The sequence below is a fragment of the Schistocerca serialis genome, chromosome 2, assembly GCF_023864345.2.
Source record: "Schistocerca serialis cubense isolate TAMUIC-IGC-003099 chromosome 2, iqSchSeri2.2, whole genome shotgun sequence".
In the NCBI taxonomy this organism is placed as follows: Eukaryota; Metazoa; Arthropoda; class Insecta; order Orthoptera; family Acrididae; genus Schistocerca; species Schistocerca serialis.
In genome coordinates, this window is record NC_064639.1 from 1,061,095,085 (window position 1) to 1,061,115,149 (window position 20,065).

Sequence of the window (20,065 nt, forward strand, 5' to 3'; positions counted from 1 at the left end):
CCGTCGGAGATTCGAGTCCTGCCTCGGGCGTGGATGTGTGTGTTGTCCTTAGCCTAAAAAGTTTAATTTAGATTAAGTTGTGTGTAAGCCTAGGGACCGATGACCTTAGCAGTTTGTGTGTGTGTGTGTGTGTGTGTGTGTGTGTGTGAGAGAGAGAGAGAGAGAGAGAGAGATAATGATGATGATGTTTGGTCATGAGCGGCCGTACCAAGTCCCAACTTTTACACAGTCCAATTTTTACATTGTCCCATCTAGCCACTGTCATAAATAATGATGATGAAATGATGAGGACAACACAAACATCCAGTCCCCGGGCAGAGAATATCCACAACCCGGCCCGGAATCGAATCCAGGACCCCAAGATCCAGCGGCAGCAACGCTAGGCACTAGACCACGAGCTGCTGAAAAGAGAGAGAGAGGGAGGGGGGGGGGGGAGGAAGGATTTTTGGAGGGGCGGGGAGGTTTTGGAAATATAGTGTTTCTGTAAAGGAAATCGCATACAAGACGCTAGTGTGACCGGATCTAGAGTATTATTCGAGTGTTTGAAGTCCATATCAAGTAATTATGACAACAGAAATCTATGCATTCAGAGACATACCGCCTGGTTAGCAATAGGTCGTTACAGCCTGTACAAGAGTGTAACGGAAATACGTAGGGAACTTAATGAGAATCCATGGGAAAAAGACGACGTAGTTCCCACGAAATTTGGTTGGCTATATTTAGAGAACGTGAATTCGAAAAAAACTGTGCGTCCTAGTTCTGCCACCAACTTACATCTCGTGCAGGTATTATAATGATAAGATAAGAGAGGGTAGGGCAAGTATAGAGACATACAGACAGTCATTTCCCCTTCGCTCAGTACGTGAGTGGAATATGAAACGTCATTATTGATATTGGTGCGACGTACCTTGCACCTGACACTGTACAGTGACTTGTGGAGTCTGCATGTGAATGTGGAAGAGTGTGTACATGCATGTGTACGTGTACCGTCTACATGAGGAGTGCTACAAGAAGGCCCATAACGACCAAGTATCCAGCTGAAACTCCTAGGCAGATTAAAACTGTGCGACGGGCTGGGACCCGAACCTGGACCTTTATCTTTCGCGGGCAAATGCTCAACCAACTGAGGTATCTAAGAAGACTTACGATCCTTCCTCACCGTTATACCTCCGGTGGAACCTCATCTCCAACAACCCAGGTTAGAGTTGCGGTTCTGCAAACAGCCTGAACCTTCCAGAAAGTTTCAGATCAGCTCACACTCAGCCGCAGAGTTCTGGAGGCAACCACGGTTGTGAGACCCGCATTGCTCCCACTGGAGTTGTTCCTCACGTCGAGACACTGGCGCACGCTCGGACCTGCCCGCAGGTCGTGGTGGCTGTCGCTGCTGCGCCGCTGCCACCAGCCCGAGGCGCCGCCGTCGTGGCAGCCCGGCTTCTGGCCGCGCCTCTGCCCGCCACCGCTGTGCCCCTCCTACCGGAGGGTGGCGCGCCTGCTCGCCCTCGCCATCATCCTGCTGCTCTGCTGGGCCGTCGCCTTCACCGTCATAGGCCGCGACGCCGCTCCAGGTAACCCGCTACTCGATTAGGCGTAATACTGTGTGCCACTACAGAGTGTTGTTGTAGCAAGGTGCTCTTGCACACAATCTAAGCTTAGGTACAGGACATCTTGGATTTTATTCACACAGGGGTCGAAGTTGAGTGACCGGACGTCAATTTCCTAAGACAGTACGACACAGTTCTCACAAAAAAATTAAAAAATGGCAAAAAATTTTTTCAAGATTACAATACTTCCAAGTGCTATTAGGGTATTTATGAAACACTTGTAAGTTACACTACTGGCAATTAAAATTGCTACACCACGAAGATGACGTGTTACAGACGCGAAATTTAACCGTCGGGATCAAGATGCTGTGTTATGCAAATGATTAGCTTTCCAGAGCATTCACATAAGGTTGGCGCCGGTGGCGACACCTACAACGTGCTGACGTGAGGAAAGTTTCCAACCGATTTCTCATACACAAACAGCAGTTGACCGGCGTTGACTGGTGAAACGTTGTTGTGATGCCTCGTGTAAGGAGGAGAAATGCGTACCATCACGTTTACGACTTTGATAAAGGTCGGATTGTAGCCTATCGCGATTGCGGTTTATCGTATCGCGACATTGCTGGTCGCGTTGGTCGAGATCCACTGACTGTTAGAAGAATATGTAATAGGTGGGTTCAGGACGGTAATACGGAAAGGCGTGCTGGAACCCAACGGCCTCGTATCACTAGCAGTCGACATGACAGGCATCTTATCCGCATGGCTCTAACGGATCGTGCAGCCACGTCTCGATCCCTGAGTCAACAGATGGGGACGTTTGCGAGACAACAACCATCTGCACGAACGGTTCGACGACGTTTGCAGCAGCATGGACTATCAGCTCGGACACCATGGCTACGCTTACCCTTGACGCCGCATCACAGACAGCGATGGTGCATTCAACGACGAACCTGGGTGCACGAATGGCAAAACGTCATTTTTTCGGACGAATCCAGGTTCTGTTTACAGCATCATGATGATAGCATCAGTGTTTGGCGACATCGCGGTGAACGCACATTGGAAGTGTGTATTCGTCATCGCCATACTGACGTATCACCCGGCGTGATGGTATGGGGTGCCATTGGTTACACGTGTCGGTCACCTCTTCTTCGCATTGACGGCACTTTGAACAGTGGACGTTACATTTCAGATGTGTTACGATCCTTCATCTATCCCTACGAAACCCTACATTTCAGCAGGATAATGCACGACCGCATGTTGCAGGTCCTGTACGGGCCTTTCTGGATACAGAAAATGTTCGACTGCTGCCCTGGCCAGCACATTCTCTAGATCTCTAACCAATTGAAAACATCTAGTCAATGGTGGCCGAGCAACTGGGTCGTCATAATACGCCAGTCACTACTCTTGATGAGGTGTGGTATCGTGTTGAAGCTGCATGGGCAGCTGTACCTGTACACGCCATCCAAGCTCTGTTTGACTCAATGCCCAGACGTATCAAGGCCGTCATTACGGCCAGAGGTGGTTGTTCTGGGTACTGATTTCTCAGGATCTATGCACCCAAACTGCGTGAAAAGGTAATCACATGTCAGTTCTAGTATAATATATTTGTCCAATGAATACCCATTTATCATCTGCATTTCTTCTTGGTGTAGCAATTTTAATGGCCAATAGTATATTAACATACTTGTTGGAAAAATAACTTAAAATCACTTCTTCTTCGCCATTTCCCCCTGCGAGTTAGCCGTGGTACAACGTAAATGTAAACTCCATATACAGGCCGTGGCGGACCCACAGGTACCAACCGACAGTCGTTTCGTTCTCCACCAGTGACGTCAGTGGATATGGTACTGAGGGGCGTGCGGTCCCTACACTCCTCTGCCGACTGTTATGTTTTCTGCAGTCGCTACCACTCGGGCAAGTAGCTCCCCAATCGGCATCACGAGGCCGTGTATACCCCAAGGAAATATCCGTGGCAGCACGGAAAATCGAACCTGCATCCTCACTATGAAAGTCAGCAACGCTGACCACTCAGCCGTGGAGGCAGCCATTTGCGAACGAACAGGAATGTCAATTAACAATTATTTACTCATAATTTTAATACAAATAGCATCTTTTTATTTTTTATTCCGTATCACATGAAAATAAATTAAAATTTGATGCATGTGAAATTCCTTATTGTTACGTGAAAAAATTGCATTCATCGAAAGTATATTACTTTACATTTGGTGTTTGTTTAAGTTATTCGGAACAGTCATTTTTTGTGATGAGTAGTTAAAAATATAAAAGATTTTATTTTTATTAAAAATTATGATTCAAAATTTGTTACTTAACATTCATATTTGTTAATAAAAATGTAATTTAAAAATAAATTTTTAAAACATCGCTGTAGCGAGAATCGAACCAATGACTTTGCAGATGAGTTACACATTCAGCTACTAAGGAGTCTTTTAAAACACTGCAAAAAATATTTACTTGACTACACTCGGAAATCTTATTTTTAAGGTCAATATTTCCCAGTTAAAACAGTGTCGTACTGTATTAAGGAAATGTCCGCTGCTCTTAAGATCCTGCAGGCATAAAAAAAAATTGAAAATGACACTCCCTAAGGTCCCCTCAGGCCCGGATCTAGAAGGGGAGGGGGGGAAAGGAGGCAAACCGACCGGGGTTTCTGGTCACGGCGGCAATTTCAGGGAGCACCAAATTCATATTCATGAAGAGAAAAAAACCTTGTTTCACAAAGCGCCTAGCACCCACAGTATTTTGAACCATCGATTATCCATGTGATTTTGAAACGTTGGTTTTTGAAGATTTTTGAATACATTCTCGTTTGATTTGTGAAGTAATCATAAGTTAATTTTTGAATACGTGGATAGTGTACGTGATGTCTCTCCCAGGGGGACTCCCGTCGCATCTAGAAATAAAAAACTTTCCCGCAGACGAAAGGGGACTGGGCTATACGAACTGAGCAGAATAAGCCCGAACGGTGAGTGCCAATCGCTGTTTGTGTATGTGGTTGATTGGGTGTGCGAATAATAAGAATTTTCATAATTACTACCGAAATCTATAGATTCAGACTACCAGAGTGGAATTAAAGGATTAACAGGAATAACAGGTAAGAAGGATTGCATATTATCTTCTCGGTGTATCCAAGAAAATGAAATTTTGACAGAAATTTTTTGCCAGATCGCTACACTACTAGCGGTCAGCTGTACAGCCGCCGGTTAAAAGCCGCTTACGTTCTATTCTCGGAGTAGCGCGGGAAACGCGTTGTTCGAAAATGTAATAACGCCTAACCGGAGAATAAACGCGGGATAACTGAACCGGTGATTGTGGCTGGGTTAGTGAAGTTAACAAGAGAATAACTTCTTACAATGGCAGGAATAGTAACAGAATTAGTGACTACAAGAGTGTTTGTTAGAACGAGAAAGGGGAAGAAACGGAAACATCATACAAATTATATGGAAGATTATGACGATTTCAAATTTATCTGAAAATTTCGTACCACTACTACTTTTCGATCTCATGCTCGAGAAACTGAATCATATGAATGAAATATGAAACTATTTCCTAACAAAACGTTTTGCTTGTAGTAGGCCTAATAAGCGTTTGATATTAGTACCTTATATTTTTTCGTATTATTTATGTAAATGAGGTAGATAAAAATGACCATTTTGGCAAAGCAGTGTCTATTCTTTGGCTGGTGCTGTAACTGCTGCAATATTAGAAAGGTCTATCTTGTTTTATCTAGCAGAGAGTGACAAAACAGACGCAATCAAATCGAGAAACCACACCAGTCTTAGCCGGCCGAAGTCGCCGAGCGGTTCTAGGCGCTACAGTCTGGAACCCCGCGACCTCAACGGTCGCAGGTTCGAATCCTGCCTCGACCATGAATGTGTGTGATGTCCTTAGGATAGTTAGGTTTAAGTAGTTCCAAGTTCTAGGGGACTGATGACCTCAGAAGTTAGGTCCCATAGTGCTCAGAGCCATTTGAACCACACCAGTCTTGAGTAATATTCGTATTAACAGCTTTTTCGGTATCAGACAACGACATTTTGACTTTTCGTGTAGGAAAACGTTTGACGAACTTTAATGAGGTAATAGGTTCTTTCGCAGAAACGAAAGCACGCCCTGTAAATCTGTAGCAAGATCAGAGAGAGAAAAATACTGGGACCTAAGGATTGAAGAAATGCGTACCGTACTGCCTTGCTTGTCTCTTGTCTTTACTGGTTTTGTGTTACCCATATTTAATTTTGTGTCACACAGAAGAGAAAGTTATTAGCTAACAGGCAGTAAAGACTGCAAATTTTATAAAAAAATTCTTATTCTCTCGGACACAAATAATCCCACCCAGTATTAATTATGAGCTTTTTAAGGGGGGTAGGATGTCAAACCGGTCGACTGGGAGTAGCAGAGAAACCACAGGACATTTTAATTTCCACTGTCCTGAATATAGTTTAGATGGCTAACATTACACGATACACTCGTTTGAATTCCCAGCGCGAAATACAGTAACGTGCTATAGACGAATGCTGTGTGAAGAGGAGTGGCACTGTACTTTGGCACACTTAAGACCAAGTAATATGTCTTACATTTCCTCGATCATATATGTTTTATATATCAAAAACTTCAAAAAGATGTGCGCTACAAGACGAACATGTTTTTGAAAAATCGATTTTTTAAAATTTTTGACGTCCTATCACAAATACTCGAGAGGGAGAGGGGCGCCACTACCAAGGTTTTGCCCCGGTTCGGAAATATCGCAGATACGGGGCTGGGTCCCCTCGATAGACTTATAGCCGGACTCCCACGTTCTTTACAGGGTAAGATTTGTGAGAACATCGCTAGCAATCTCTTAAGTTACGATCTAAAAGGTGTAATAAAGAGTAAAAATACACCGTAGTCTAATTTAAATTAGTTGGTGCCTGACGCTGAAGCTCCACAGTTGCGACATTGTCACATGTCTGGAGACAGCAGCCACAGCGCTCTGCTGTCCGTGGCGATAGGAAATTTCTTCATAACCTCAGTCTCCTACATCAAACACGTATTAAGTCTGAAATTCACGTACTGTGCAGATTAATATAGTGTCTCTTAGGATGCGAAAAATCTGTTCTTAGTTTTAATTAGGGGTGAAGCTACTTAGCTTCTTGAAACAGACGAATTTTTCGGGCTCAGAAAGTGTTTCTTACTTGAGGACTGCCAGGCACACTTCTTTGCACAGCCGAATGGCAATACAGTAGGAAGCGACAGTGACAGGCTAACGCAGCGCAGTATCCTAGCTGCCAAATCCAATAAAACTTACAATCGGGCTTTGGGCAACAAAGTATAGGTTTTTGACAGCATCTGCTTCAGCTTTCCGTTGTTGCGGATCCCGGGAATGGTAATTACGACTCAGTTTTAGCTCTAGTTTTCGATTATTTTATCATTATTTTGTATTGATCACGGGTTAGGCAAGACTGCCTGTACTAACACCTATCCTTTTTCTGGCCCAAACTTTAGCTGTACAGACTGTGAGTTGCCTTTCACCTCCGCGCACTAAAATATTTCAAAAAATCTTTACCGGAATGAAGTCTGTAAGTGTCTCAGATTGATGTTGGAAGCGGCGAAAAAGTGGAGGAGGAATTTTAGAAAACGTAAATTGCATATCGCGATTTGATAACCACTCTATGATGTATGTGGTAAAAAAAATCTTGGACTTATTCTGCGAATGACTGCAGATTCAGATTATACGATTAGCAAAGCTGGTGTAAATTAGTAAGAAATCACGCCAATGGCGAAACGGTGCCACATCGAAGTTGTTGCCACTCCCTCACGAGAGAAGCTGAAAAGTAGAACTTGTAACACAATAAAGATTCACATAAATATGTGATCTGGTAGACGAATAAATATACAACACGTTGTTAACTCAAAATCGGTTCCTTATATTAGAAATCATTAATAATTACAGCTCACGATGCTTGCATTCTGACGTTTGCAATAAGAAAGACAAAAGTGAACAACCAGGTTTCTTCTAGCTGCTCTCTAAAAGGAATTTGAGAGTCATCCCTTCTTTAATTACTGAAACATTTATACATGAAATCTCTGGCACGTTATCGATACATGAAATTTTTGTACACATACAAAAAAATAATAGCTGGGAAGGAGGTCTTATAAGACACTCGACTGACACTTCATCCTGGCATTTGTTATTCTGCAGCTACTCTTGAGTTTTATATGACAGCCTCGTTTGTATAGCCTGTTTTTAATACTCTCATTTACAGTGTATTCTTGCCTTGTGCAGCTGTTAACTGATCACAGGAACAGTATTTTTAGATGCTGTAATTTTATTTCATCTCTTCTTTCAGTCCAATACTCCTCACATGCATATGGCAGCATTACAACTTCCAATTCTGCATACCGTTTTAACCTTGTATCTTTACCTGATCTTTGTTTTACGTATGTACTTTTAGGCTGCGTCATCATCATCATCATCATCATCATTGTCTTGATCATCATTATCATCATTGTCAGTAACAGCAACAAACTGTCATCCACAGCTGGACAAAGGCCTCCTCTAGACTATTCCAGGCTATTGTAATACTGCTGTAGTCTGTTCACATACAAGGTGTTTCAAAAAGAATGACCTGAGTTTAAAATTCCATATTTATTGATAAAAACATACTACAAATATGCGATGCATTGAAAAACACTCATAAAACCCTAAATCTTTAGCTGTGCTCTTACAAATGCTCTATGTGTTCACCAACAGCAGCATGAAAAACATCTAGGCGATAGCTACATTAGTCACAAATGTCAGGTAATGTATCTACTTTTACGGAAGTTATTCTGTCCTGTGCGCCTTGTGGTCCTAGAAAGCATTCAGACAGAGTGTTATTGAGAAACTGACGTACGTTGAATTTTTCATTTGTGTGGCCATATTGTAACTGTCTTTCTATTCCTGAGGGAGGGTATTTTCGTTCTGTCGTTGCAACTACAAGAAAATGCATGTTTTTCTTTCTTTTCACCAGACGCGTTTCGCTTTATTGAGGTAAAGGATCATCAGTGCTCTGTAATTAAAGATACTTATAATTTAATTCTTTTTTTAAGATGGAAAAACAGTTCGTTAACAATAAGTTGTTTCTTACTTACGATGATCTCCGCTTGGTTTGTCGCGTGCCAGTGTGATGGAGCTCCATCCTGTTAGTAAATGAAGTCATCAGAGTCCTTCTGAAGTTGTGGAAAAAGCGAATTCTACAGCATTTGAAGATAGTTCATTCCAGTCACTGTGTTTTCCTCAAAAGAGAAGGGACCATACACATTTTTACTAGAAATAGCACAAAAAATTCGCTTTAGGTCACTTTCTTTCGTGCTCAGTGATGTAGTGAGGGTTCTGGAGTCCCCATATGAGCACTAACTCAGTCTTTGCAAACTTCAGCACACAAAACGCCTTGTGTTGAACGGAAGTCATCTTACCTGTGACTAACTGCAAATTGAAAAGACGGATTGACTGACATCTAACGGCGATTTTTCAGGACTCCAGGCGACACTCATTCAAACACACACTTCCTTGCCGGCACTTCCCTTGTTTTGTAATTATTACCGTCGAATATCAGGTATTTGTTTTTGAAACACTCTGTATTAACAATTGAAAGGAAAACAGCCCTCGGTCACTATTTTTAACAAATTAACCTGGTTTCAACATTGCTGGGATTGTCTTCCTCAGAATTTAAAACAAAGAATGATCTATATTCTATAACATGGTCGCAGAATAATGACTAAAAACGTATGATAGGGTATAAGTTGCATATGAGTCCGTTTTGCAACCTGCACCACGCAAGTAACGAGCAGCCCTTGGTGGCTCGCCATCACAGTTTTCTTTATCTTAAATGTCTTTGTGACTAATGCCCTTTTGGCATATTTATTATTTTATAAGTGACATGTAAGTACTGTCAGTCTTTTACGATGATTCCGTACTTATACCCCGTCATACGTTTTTAGTCATTATTCTGCGACCATGTTATAGAATATAGATCACTCCTAGCAGTGTTGAAACCAGGTTAATTTGTTAAAAATAGTGACCGAGGGCTGTTTTTCTTTCAATTGTAACTATTCACGGTCTCCGAACGTGCAGCCATGTACAAAATTTTACTCTGTGTTAATCAAGTATTTGTGTGTCATCAGTGTTCCCCATTAAATTGACCAACTTTTGCCAGTAGCAACATTGCCACCAAAACCACTAGACGTACTAGTATTATAGTCTATGAAATCGATCAACAAGCGCTGCGCGAGACAGGTGCGCCCCGTAACGACGTCCTGAGTGAAGCTAAAGGAGCGGCTGTGCCTGTCGCAGGGGGCCAGCTGTTCCAGCTGGCGGTGCTGGCGCTGGCGGCGCACGTGGGCGGCTGGCTGGCGACGCTGGTGCGGCTGCCCGCGCTCGTCGGCATGCTGCTGGTGGGCATCGCCTGCCAGAACCTCGGCCTCTTCCACCTCGAGGACGCCTACGAGGAGGTCTGCTCCGTGCTCAGGTGAGAGCCCGCCCGACACACACCTGCGTCCTCCAGTCACGCGTCACCTGTGTAGGATTCAATGGGGGACGCAGTGGAATAATTCGACGAGGTTCGCAATATTTCCTGACCGCAATGGGGAGCTATCGTGAAAGCCAGAGCCAGTTGCCGGCCGCTGTGGCCGAGTCCGGAACCGCGCTGCTGCTACGGTCGCAGGTTCGAATCCTGCCTCGGGCAAGGATGTGTGTCATGTCCTTAGGTTTAAGTAGTGCTAAGTCTAGGGGACTGATGACCTCAGATGTTAAGTCCCATAGTGCTTAGAGCCATTCGAAAAGAGCCAGTTTCTGATACCTGGGGGAAGGAGGCTATTGTCCATCGTGGCGAAGATGGACCAGACTTTCTGAAATCCTAAACGGGTTCTGATCTCGGCCTAGTAGTGTGGCCTAAGGCCTTGCGACGGCAGAAGGAATGTTATTACAAGCAGAATATGGCCAATGAAATTACCTGCTTGCTGCTGATAGATCTCGACGTAAAACATTTTCACGGAGCGGTTTTAGAGCTCGTGAAATCGCGGATTCGTCCGACGGCATCGCAGGGTGTAAGGGGCACGTTTTATGCCATGTGAAACAGAGATGGAAATTCTAAGAGTAATTCTGAGGTAAGAGGGAACCCTTCAGGGGTGTAGGAATCTTGCCGTAGACTCTATGGTGTGGAGGTGATGTTTCAAGATCATTCAGCGTATCGAGCAGAGAGCGACTGATCGACATCGGTCATTGAAGTTGTTCTGCTTGTGTGAAGAGCTTCAAATGATCTCGCAAGAGAAGTTCCGTGCTTTGGTGTGGAATGTGGCTTACTCAGTTGCTGATTTTCTAGGTATGTTGCATTTCAGTGGGCGTACATGTGTTCGTTAGGAAGAAGCCACATAGCACATAGCCACAGTCAGCCAAACTTCCGACCCTGTTAGGAAAATGCAACGTCAGAACCGTCTTCCAATCATCCCCAACACAAGAGAGTTCCTTGGATCTGCGGAAGGTCCACCGAAACTTAGCGGACCAGGTATATACCGTACAGCAGTGATAGTCATCCTGGTGCTTACTACACATAAGTGGGCGGTCAGTAAGTATCATACAAACTTTTTCATTAGTTTTTTATAAAATTTTGACATAAAGTATTTGATAAGTAGTTATTACTATCGGTTTTAACTTGCTGTAACTCTGGTGCATAAATTTTATGCGGTAAAGCTAATCCTCAACGTTATGAATTACCATTACTTTGGAACCGGTGTGCAGTTATAAAATTTTATTACTAACAGAGATGCAAAAGTGGGCGGTAGGTAAAATACATGGACTACCTCTGCTGTACAGAATAGTAGTGAATGTGGCCGCCAAGAAATGGATCAAACGCAGCGCTATATCTCGAAATGTTGCGAGGAAAACATCAGGTTTACGACTGAGACTGTACAGAAAAATCCGCAGTCAGAGAGCGTAGCGTAAACGAAGATCACACTTTTGAAAATACGAAGTTGCTTCGCCGAGCTACCAGCTATTCGGACAGCAATACAGAGGACTCCATAGTAATACGGATCCACGAGAATCTTGGTAATGAGAACGAAGGTTAGCAACGTAGTTCGGCATGGCGTACCGCGTCAGTGGCAATACGACGAAAGCACGCACACCACCATACAGCAAGCAATACGTATCCAGAATTAAGACACAAACGAATTACAGACATTGGCTGCGAGTAGGCATTGATTGAAATGAATGGGGAACGTTTAGAATTTGTGCCAGACCGGGATTCGAACACGTGTCTCCTGCTTACTAGGCAGATGCTCTGACCACTGAACCATCCGGACAAATTAGGCATCGTAGCCACACGGACTACCCTAGCACCCACACACTACGAATGTACTGCCCCTTGCCCATTGTCCTCATTACTCGCGGTATTCCATCGATTCCCGCAAGAGTTCGAGCCTGGTGTGTCTTAATTCATACGGCTGCTGTATCAAAATACACTCCTGGAAATGGAAAAAAGAACACATTGACACCGGTGTGTCAGACCCACCATACTTGCTCCGGACACTGCGAGAGGGCTGTACAAGCAATGATCACACGCACGGCACAGCGGACACACCAGGAACCGCGGTGTTGGCCGTCGAATGGCGCTAGCTGCGCAGCATTTGTTCACCGCCGCCGTCAGTGTCAGCCAGTTTGCCGTGGCATACGGAGCTCCATCGCAGTCTTTAACACTGGTAGCATGCCGCGACAGCGTGGACGTGAACCGTATGTGCAGTTGACGGACTTTGAGCGAGGGCGTATACTGGGCATGCGGGAGGCCGGGTGGACGTACCGCCGAATTTCTCAACACGTGGGGCGTGAGGTCTCCACAGTACATCGATGTTGTCGCCAGTGATCGGCGGAAGGTGCACGTGCCCGTCGACCTGGGACCGGACCGCAGCGACGCACGGATGCACGCCAAGACCGTAGGATCCTACGCAGTGCCGTAGGGGACCGCACCGCCACTTCCCAGCAAATTAGGGACACTGTTGCTCCTGGGGTATCGGCGAGGACCATTCGCAACCGTCTCCATGAAGCTGGGCTACGGTCCCGCACACCGTTAGGCCGTCTTCCGCTCACGCCCCAACATCGTGCAGCCCGCCTCCAGTGGTGTCGCGACAGACGTGAATGGAGGGACGAATGGAGACGTGTCGTCTTCAGCGATGAGAGTCGCTTCTGCCTTGGTGCCAATGATGGTCGTATGCGTGTTTGGCGCCGTGCAGGTGAGCGCCACAATCTGGACTGTATACGACCGAGGCACACAGGGCCAACACCCGGCATCATGGTGTGGGGAGCGATCTCCTACACTGGCTGTACACCACTGGTGATCGTCGAGGGGACACTGAATAGTGCACGGTACATCCAAACCGTCATCGAACCCATCGTTCTACCATTCCTAGACCGGCAAGGGAACTTGCTGTTCCAACAGGACAATGCACGTCCGCATGTATCCCGTGCCACCCAACGTGCTCTAGAAGGTGTAAGTCAACTACCCTGGCCAGCAAGATCTCCGGATCTGTCCCCCATTGAGCATGTTTGGGACTGGATGAAGCGTCGTCTCACGCGGTCTGCACGTCGAGCACGAACGCTGGTCCAACTGAGGCGCCAGGTGGAAATGGCATGGCAAGCCGTTCCACAGGACTACATCCAGCATCTCTACGATCGTCTCCATGGGAGAATAGCAGCCTGCATTGCTGCGAAAGGTGGATATACACTGTACTAGTGCCGACATTGTGCATGCTCTGTTGCCTGTGTCTATGTGCCTGTGGTTCTGTCAGTGTGATCATGTGATGTATCTGACCCCAGGAATGTGTCAATAAAGTTTCCCCTGCCTGGGACAATGAATTCACGGTGTTCTTATTTCAATTTCCAGGAGTGTAGTGTCTGTTCTTTCGGACATATATACACGTATCCAGAATGCCCGTGCAGAGAGTCGGCTGCAGCCTCGGGCCACTTACCACCCCTACCACTGTACTCACACCACCACCCCAGCCCTCTGGCGGCAGTGTTCCCAACTGCCCGCAGCCACGTGGAAGAGGAGCATCGCTATTATAAATACTGTGACAGCTGCAATATCTCGCTACTTCACCAGAAGATGGCGATTATGATACTCGAAGAAAGGGTTTCAGTAGCTTAACTCTTCATTCCGCCTAGAAACTCGACAGCTTTTCATCAATACTGGGCTATATGGCAGGAAAGTCTCGCTTCATATTTACTTTTATGGTTCCTTCTGGTGTTGCTCTTCTATTGAGATTGATCGTGATGTTGCATCATCAGCAAAGAACACTATTACTGCCTTTTTGTGCGTAATGTGGAAAGTCAGATGGTTCAAATGGGTCTGAGCACTATGGGACTTAACAAGGTCATCAGTCCCCTAGAACTTAGAACTACTTAAACCTAATCAACCTAAGGACATCACACACATCCATGCCCGAGGCAGGATTCGAACCTGCGACCGTACAGGTCACACGGTTCCAGACTGTAGCGCCTAGAACCGCACGGCCACCCCGGCCGGCTGTGGAAAGTCGGTTACATACAGGAAGAAAGGGCGTGGTTCGAACATTGAACCCAGTGGAATACCATTGGTAATTTTCACACTCTCAGAAGAAGATTCGTCACTAAAACACTACGAGCTAACGTAAGACAGCAACCAACCAGTACTGATAACGCTGTTTATTTACGTAACAGCGTCGTAACCGGTTTAGAACCGACAGATTCATCTTCAGATGGCTATTCACATCAAGATGGACATTTGTTGCAGTTAACTTAAGTTTTTGGCTCTTTATTCCCCCTTATGGTGAAAGATTCTTGGGATGGTGATGCTCTATGGTAAAAAACGATGTTAGAAACAACTTATTTAAACGTGACTCTCCTTCATACCGATCGAATACAGTTCAAATAATACTTAAGACTGAGTACTCGAAGAGAAACAAGATGCAGTCAGTAATCCGATATAAGCATCACACTTATGATAGAAGCTTGTTCAGTCACATATTAATAAAACTATTAAATTAATTTAAACTCTCAACTAGTCATCATATATCAACATAATTTCAAATCTCGTAATATTTATTTATTTCTCAACACGTATTTTTGTTCCCTGTGTATTTACATAATGTCATTTAAGCAAGATTTGCTAACAAACTGGTTGTAATTATTGCTCATTGAATGTTAAATGCAATCAATGCAACGTTTATTTTCTGTAATTTTCTACTGTGAAATCGATGTGTATACATCGCACTGTCTCTGAGAGAGAATTTCTTTGGGCACTGTTGTATTTGTGTACTTTATGCAATGTAGCTTAGAGCCATTAGAACCATTCTGGATGCTCAGGTCCAACCCACGGTACAATGTTTGTTCTCCAATGGTAACGGTTAAATCGAAGACGACGGGCCCCTTGTTCAAACAGCTCACATCGTCCAGGAATGGTTTTGTCAGCACGAGGATGAATTGTCACACCTCCCCTGGTCACCATAGTCACCAGCTCTCAATATTACTGAGCCTTTGGAGAGCAGGGTGCCTGGTCGCTATCAATCCCCATCATCTTTACCTGAACTTTCCACTATTTTGCACGAAGATAATATCGAAAACCATACAGGACCCGTGTTTATCCGTTCCGACACGAATGGAAGCTGTTTTGAATACCAACCATTTACCCATATCATATTAGCATGACCATGTATTGCGTTTTTGGCGTTCCATATTTTTGACCACCCGCTACAAATGATGACGTAGACGTAGATGTGTGCGCCACACGCCGGCAGATTGTTTGCACGTAGCTGGATGCCGGCAGGCACGTGGCGCTGGTGATCATCCTGACTCGCGCGGGCCTCGACCTGGACCCCCCGTCGCTGCGGCGGCTGGCGGTGCACGTGCTCAAGCTGGGGCTGGTGCCCTGGGTGGCCGAGTGCGCCGTCGTCACCGTGGCAACGGCCCTGCTGCTGGGCCTGCCCTGGATCTGGGCCTTCCTGCTCGGGTGAGTCAAGGAGCGCGCTCTGCCTCATGCAGTCATAGGCGCACGGACAGCAGGCGACGGTAGGCATCAGGTTTTATGATATGTCGCTAGTAGAGCTGGCTAACAAACGTCATCAGCGCCTACTAAAAGATAACACACTAATAAGTTTATTCACACTATGTGCACTTAATAGCTGAGATATACATAACTTAATGTAGCTGTAGCTTCGTGGTGGTGAGTTACACTACTGGCCATTAAAATTGCTACACCAAGAACAAATGCAGATGATAAACGGGTATTCATTGGACAAATATATTGTACTAGAACTGACATGTGATTACATTTTCACGCAATTTGGATGCATAGATCCTGAGAAATCGGTACCCACAACAACCACCTCTGCCCGTAAGAACGTCAGATACACCTTGGCATTGAGTCAAACACAGCTTGGATGACGTGTTCAGGTACAGCTGCACATGCAGCTTTTACACGATACCACAGTTCATCACGAGTAGTGACTGGCGTATTGTGACGAGCCAGTTGCTCGGCCACCATTGACCAGACGTTTTCAGTTGGTGATAGATCTGGAGAATGTGCTGGCCAGGCCAGCAGCTGAACATTTTTTGTATCCAGAAAGGCCCGTACAGGACCTGCAACATTCGGTCGTGCATTATCCTCCTGAAATGTAGGGTTTCGCAGGGATCGAATGAAGCGTAGAGCCATGGGTCGTGACACATCTCAAATGTAACGTCCACTGTTCAAAGTGCCGTCAATGCGAACAAGAGGTGACCGAGTCGCGTAACCAATGGCACCCCATACCATCATGCCGGGTGATACGCCAGTACGGCGATGACGAATACACCCTTCAAATGTGCGTTCACCGCGATGTCACCAAACACGGATGCGACCATCATGATGCTGTAAACAGAACCTGCATTCATCCGAAAAAATGACGTTTTGCCGTTTGTGCACCCAGGTTCGCCATTGAGTACACCATCGCAGGCGCTCCTGTCTGTGATACAGCGTCAAGGGTAACCGCAGCCATGGTCTCTGAGATGATGGTCCATGCTGCTGCAAACGTCGTCGAACTTTTCGTGCAGATGGTTGTTGTCTTGCAAACGTCCCCATGTGTTGACTCAGGGATCGAGACGTGGCTGCACGATCCGTTACAGCAATGCGGATAAGATGCCAGTCATGTCGACTGCTAGTGATACGAGGCCGTTGGAATCCAGCACGGCGTTCCGCATTACTCTCCTGAACCCACCGATTCCATATTCTGCTATCAGTCTTTGGATCTCGACCAACGCGAGCAGCAATGTCGCGATACGATAAACTGCAATCGCGATAGGCTACAATCCGACCTTTATCAAAGTCGGAAACGTGATGGTGCGCATTTCTCCTCCTTACACGAGGCATCACAACAACGTTTCACCAGGCAACGCTGGTCAACTGCTGTTTGAGTATGAGAAACCGGGTGGAAACCTTCCTCATGTCAGCACGTTGTAGGTGTGTGAATGCTCTGAAAAGCGAATCATTTGCATATTACAGCATCTTCTTCCTGTCGGTTAAATTTCGCGTCTGTAGCACGTCATCTTCGTGGTGTAGCAATTTTAACGGCCAGTAGTGTATAAGCAGTGAGAGTAGTGTTCTCGATAGACACAAATAGTCTTCAGTGCTGATACGTTTTGATAGTCTCTGGATGTTAGCAATTCTTAGTAGCGTAATGCTACCTTCATTTGTTGTCTTCCGTACCAGTGTTGATTAAGTCTATAAATGTACGGAATCTGATGCGAAGCTCTGAGTACGGCTGCTTGAAAAGATGTGCCGTGGCGCTCCTCATCAGAGACAGCGATCGATGAAAGAGCGAGCTCGCCCGGCAGCACGCTGGTGTGAGGTTTAAATGTGTTGTCTCCCTTGTGAGCAGCGCACAGCGCGCCAGGTGAGGTGGAGAAAGAGGCCTTTGATAATGCAACTTCGCAAAATCAAGCCGCGACCGTGATCTTTGGTGATGGATTTACTCGTTCTTCATATATTCACCCTTCAGTGTGACAGATTTTCCCAACGATAGATGACTTGACTGCGACTTCGGTTCAAGAAGTCAGCATTTTGGCTGTTTGGGAATGTTCAAACTCGAAGGTCGCTTCGCCGTCGCTCTGGATGTGCCTGACACGCAACGGCTTCTTCATGTGAGGAAAGAAGAAGTCACTGGGTGCAATGTCAAGAGAATACAGGAGGTAGATCAACATTTCGTAGTCCAAAGAAGCTGCATGGGTGTCTGTTGCCTATATAAAATACGCTGAAATGTCAAGAATAGAGGACAAACAACCAGTTGCAAAAACTGATGGTTTTCAAATAACCTCGACCACGGTTACGACGGATCTAAACCCGTCTTCCACAGAACAACAGACAAACTTCACATTAACAATTCACCCAGTAACAGGTGTCTTCATATGACATTTGTTGTGGACTGGCAAGACAGCCAATCCACAGTGACGGGTAACCGAAAGGCACGCGCTTAAACTCACGCAGGCTGGCGTGAGGTCTGAAACAGGATACGTAATGAATGCTATAAAGAAAAGTACGTAGCTGCTGGAATACTTAACTTTAATCCACAATTGGCGAACATTGGTCTTGTTACTGTACGTGCTTCATTAGATACATAGCAAAGTATAAATGGCGCCTTGCTAGGTCGTAGCAATTGACTTAGCTGAAGGCTATGCTAACTATCGTCTCGGCAAATGAGAGCGTAATTCTCAGTGAACCTTTCCTAGCAACGTCGGCTGTACAACTGGGGCGAGTGCTAGGAAGTCTCTCTAGACCTGCCGTGTGGCGGCGCTCGGTCTGCAATCACTGATAGTGGCGACACGCGGGTCCGACGTATACTAGCGGACCGCGGCCGATTTAAAGGCTACCACCTAGCAAGTGTGGTGTCTGGCGGTGACACCACAACATTTATCTGCAACGGTCTCTATGTCCATATGTAAAAATTAAGGCCCCTAGAATCAACGACCTGTAGCACCAGGGGCCTTAATTTTGACATATAGACCGTTGCCGATAAATGTCATATGGAGACAGCTTTTACTGAGTGAATTGTTAATGTGAAGTTTGTCTGTCCTTATGAAGAAGACGGTTTTAGATCCGTCGAAAACGTGGTCAAGATTATTTGAAAACCACCATTTTTTTGCAACTTGTTGGCTGGCCTTTATTCCTGCTGTTCTGTAACCGTTGTTGTACTGCAGCCTTGCTCAAAATATTGACACTGGAATTTTCTCGTGGAGAAAAGACATCCCTATGGACTGCCTGCCGCTATGCTTCGTCTTGACAGCCTTCTATAACGTTGTCAAGATATTACAGTCGAATCCTATCACAATAGTTTGCCCTTACGAGCGGACACACCCTGCCAGTCCCGAAAAGCACTCAGGATCACTTTGACCGCTAATGGTTGGGTTCTCGCCTTATTTGTTGGAGGTTCATACTGTTTGCTTTGCTTCTTTGTCTTGCAGTCATAACGATGCAACCAGCTTTCCTCCGTGAGGATTAAGTGGCGCCGGCCGCTGGTGGTCGAGCGGTTCTAGGCGTTTCAGTCTGGGACCGCGCGACCGCTACGGTCGCAGGTTCGAATCGTGCCTCGGGCATGGATGTGTGTGATGTCCTTTGGTTAGTTAGGTTTAAGTAGTTCTAAGTTCTAGGGGACTGATGACCTCAGATGTTAAGTCCCATAGTTCTCAGAGCCATTTGAACCATTTGATTAAGTGGGTGTGGACTGACCTGACACCACTTCATCTCGGCTGTTGCCTCGATTCGACGGGCGTTTTGAATCGGTGTGATTGTTCGCGGTACCCAGCGAGTGATTACCTTCACTTGTTCACAATGTCTTGCAAGTTGTTGTGAACTGATCCATGACTCATCCCCACTTTTCCCATTTCGCCTCGATCGTATGATGTATCGCTGTTGTGCAATTTCAGAAAATCAACACGAATTATTGCAATGTTGTTCTCCTTCAAATACAGAAAATTAATGGTCGCACACTACTCCATTTTCTCGCCCTCCTCCGTAGACGACGTCGTTAATCCACCCTGGTGCCGTGGCATTCAACTCGGAGGAAAGCCAGTTCGAATTATGGATGTCAATGAAATTTTCACTGTGAGTATTTCGCCGGAGAGGAAAGGACATGTGACGCCGTAAAATTTCCGATTACCAGTCTTTGCACCAATAAATATCCTGGATTAAACTGCCCTCTCCACAGTGTCTCATGAAGTGAGGTCATTGGGACATCAATGGAAGAAAGTGCCTGTGCGCTTTCACAACACGAATGGCGAAGTCCTAGCGGCTAACATCATCCGTCTCAGTGTGAGTGTGGTACGTAGGCCAGGGTTGGCATTTCAGGCTGTAGCGTCCGCGCCTGCTGAGATGCCCGTTAATTGCATGCTTCAGAATGGCACTCGACGATTCGCTGATGGTAGTAGCAGAGCCGACAATAGTCGCAAGACGGTGTACGCTTTAGATGTCTCCGTTGTGTCGAGTTTCCTTTCCTCT

General features: G+C 45.7%; 1 protein-coding gene and 1 non-coding gene across 2 annotated transcripts in view; one reads left to right on the top strand and one right to left on the bottom strand.

Moving 5' to 3' along the window:
- The window catches only part of LOC126456626 (sodium/hydrogen exchanger 9B2-like), a 299,137-nt gene that overhangs the window by 186,533 nt on the left and 92,539 nt on the right, over positions 1-20,065 (top strand). The window contains exons 5-7 of the mRNA XM_050092369.1: positions 1,366-1,565; positions 9,868-10,042; positions 15,368-15,550. Of these exons, the coding sequence (XP_049948326.1) occupies positions 1,366-1,565; positions 9,868-10,042; positions 15,368-15,550 (558 nt within the window). The remainder of the gene's footprint in view (positions 1-1,365; positions 1,566-9,867; positions 10,043-15,367; positions 15,551-20,065) is intronic.
- On the bottom strand, positions 11,801-11,873 carry Trnat-agu (transfer RNA threonine (anticodon AGU)). Its single transcript has one exon. It is a non-coding gene; the product is annotated as a tRNA-Thr (tRNA).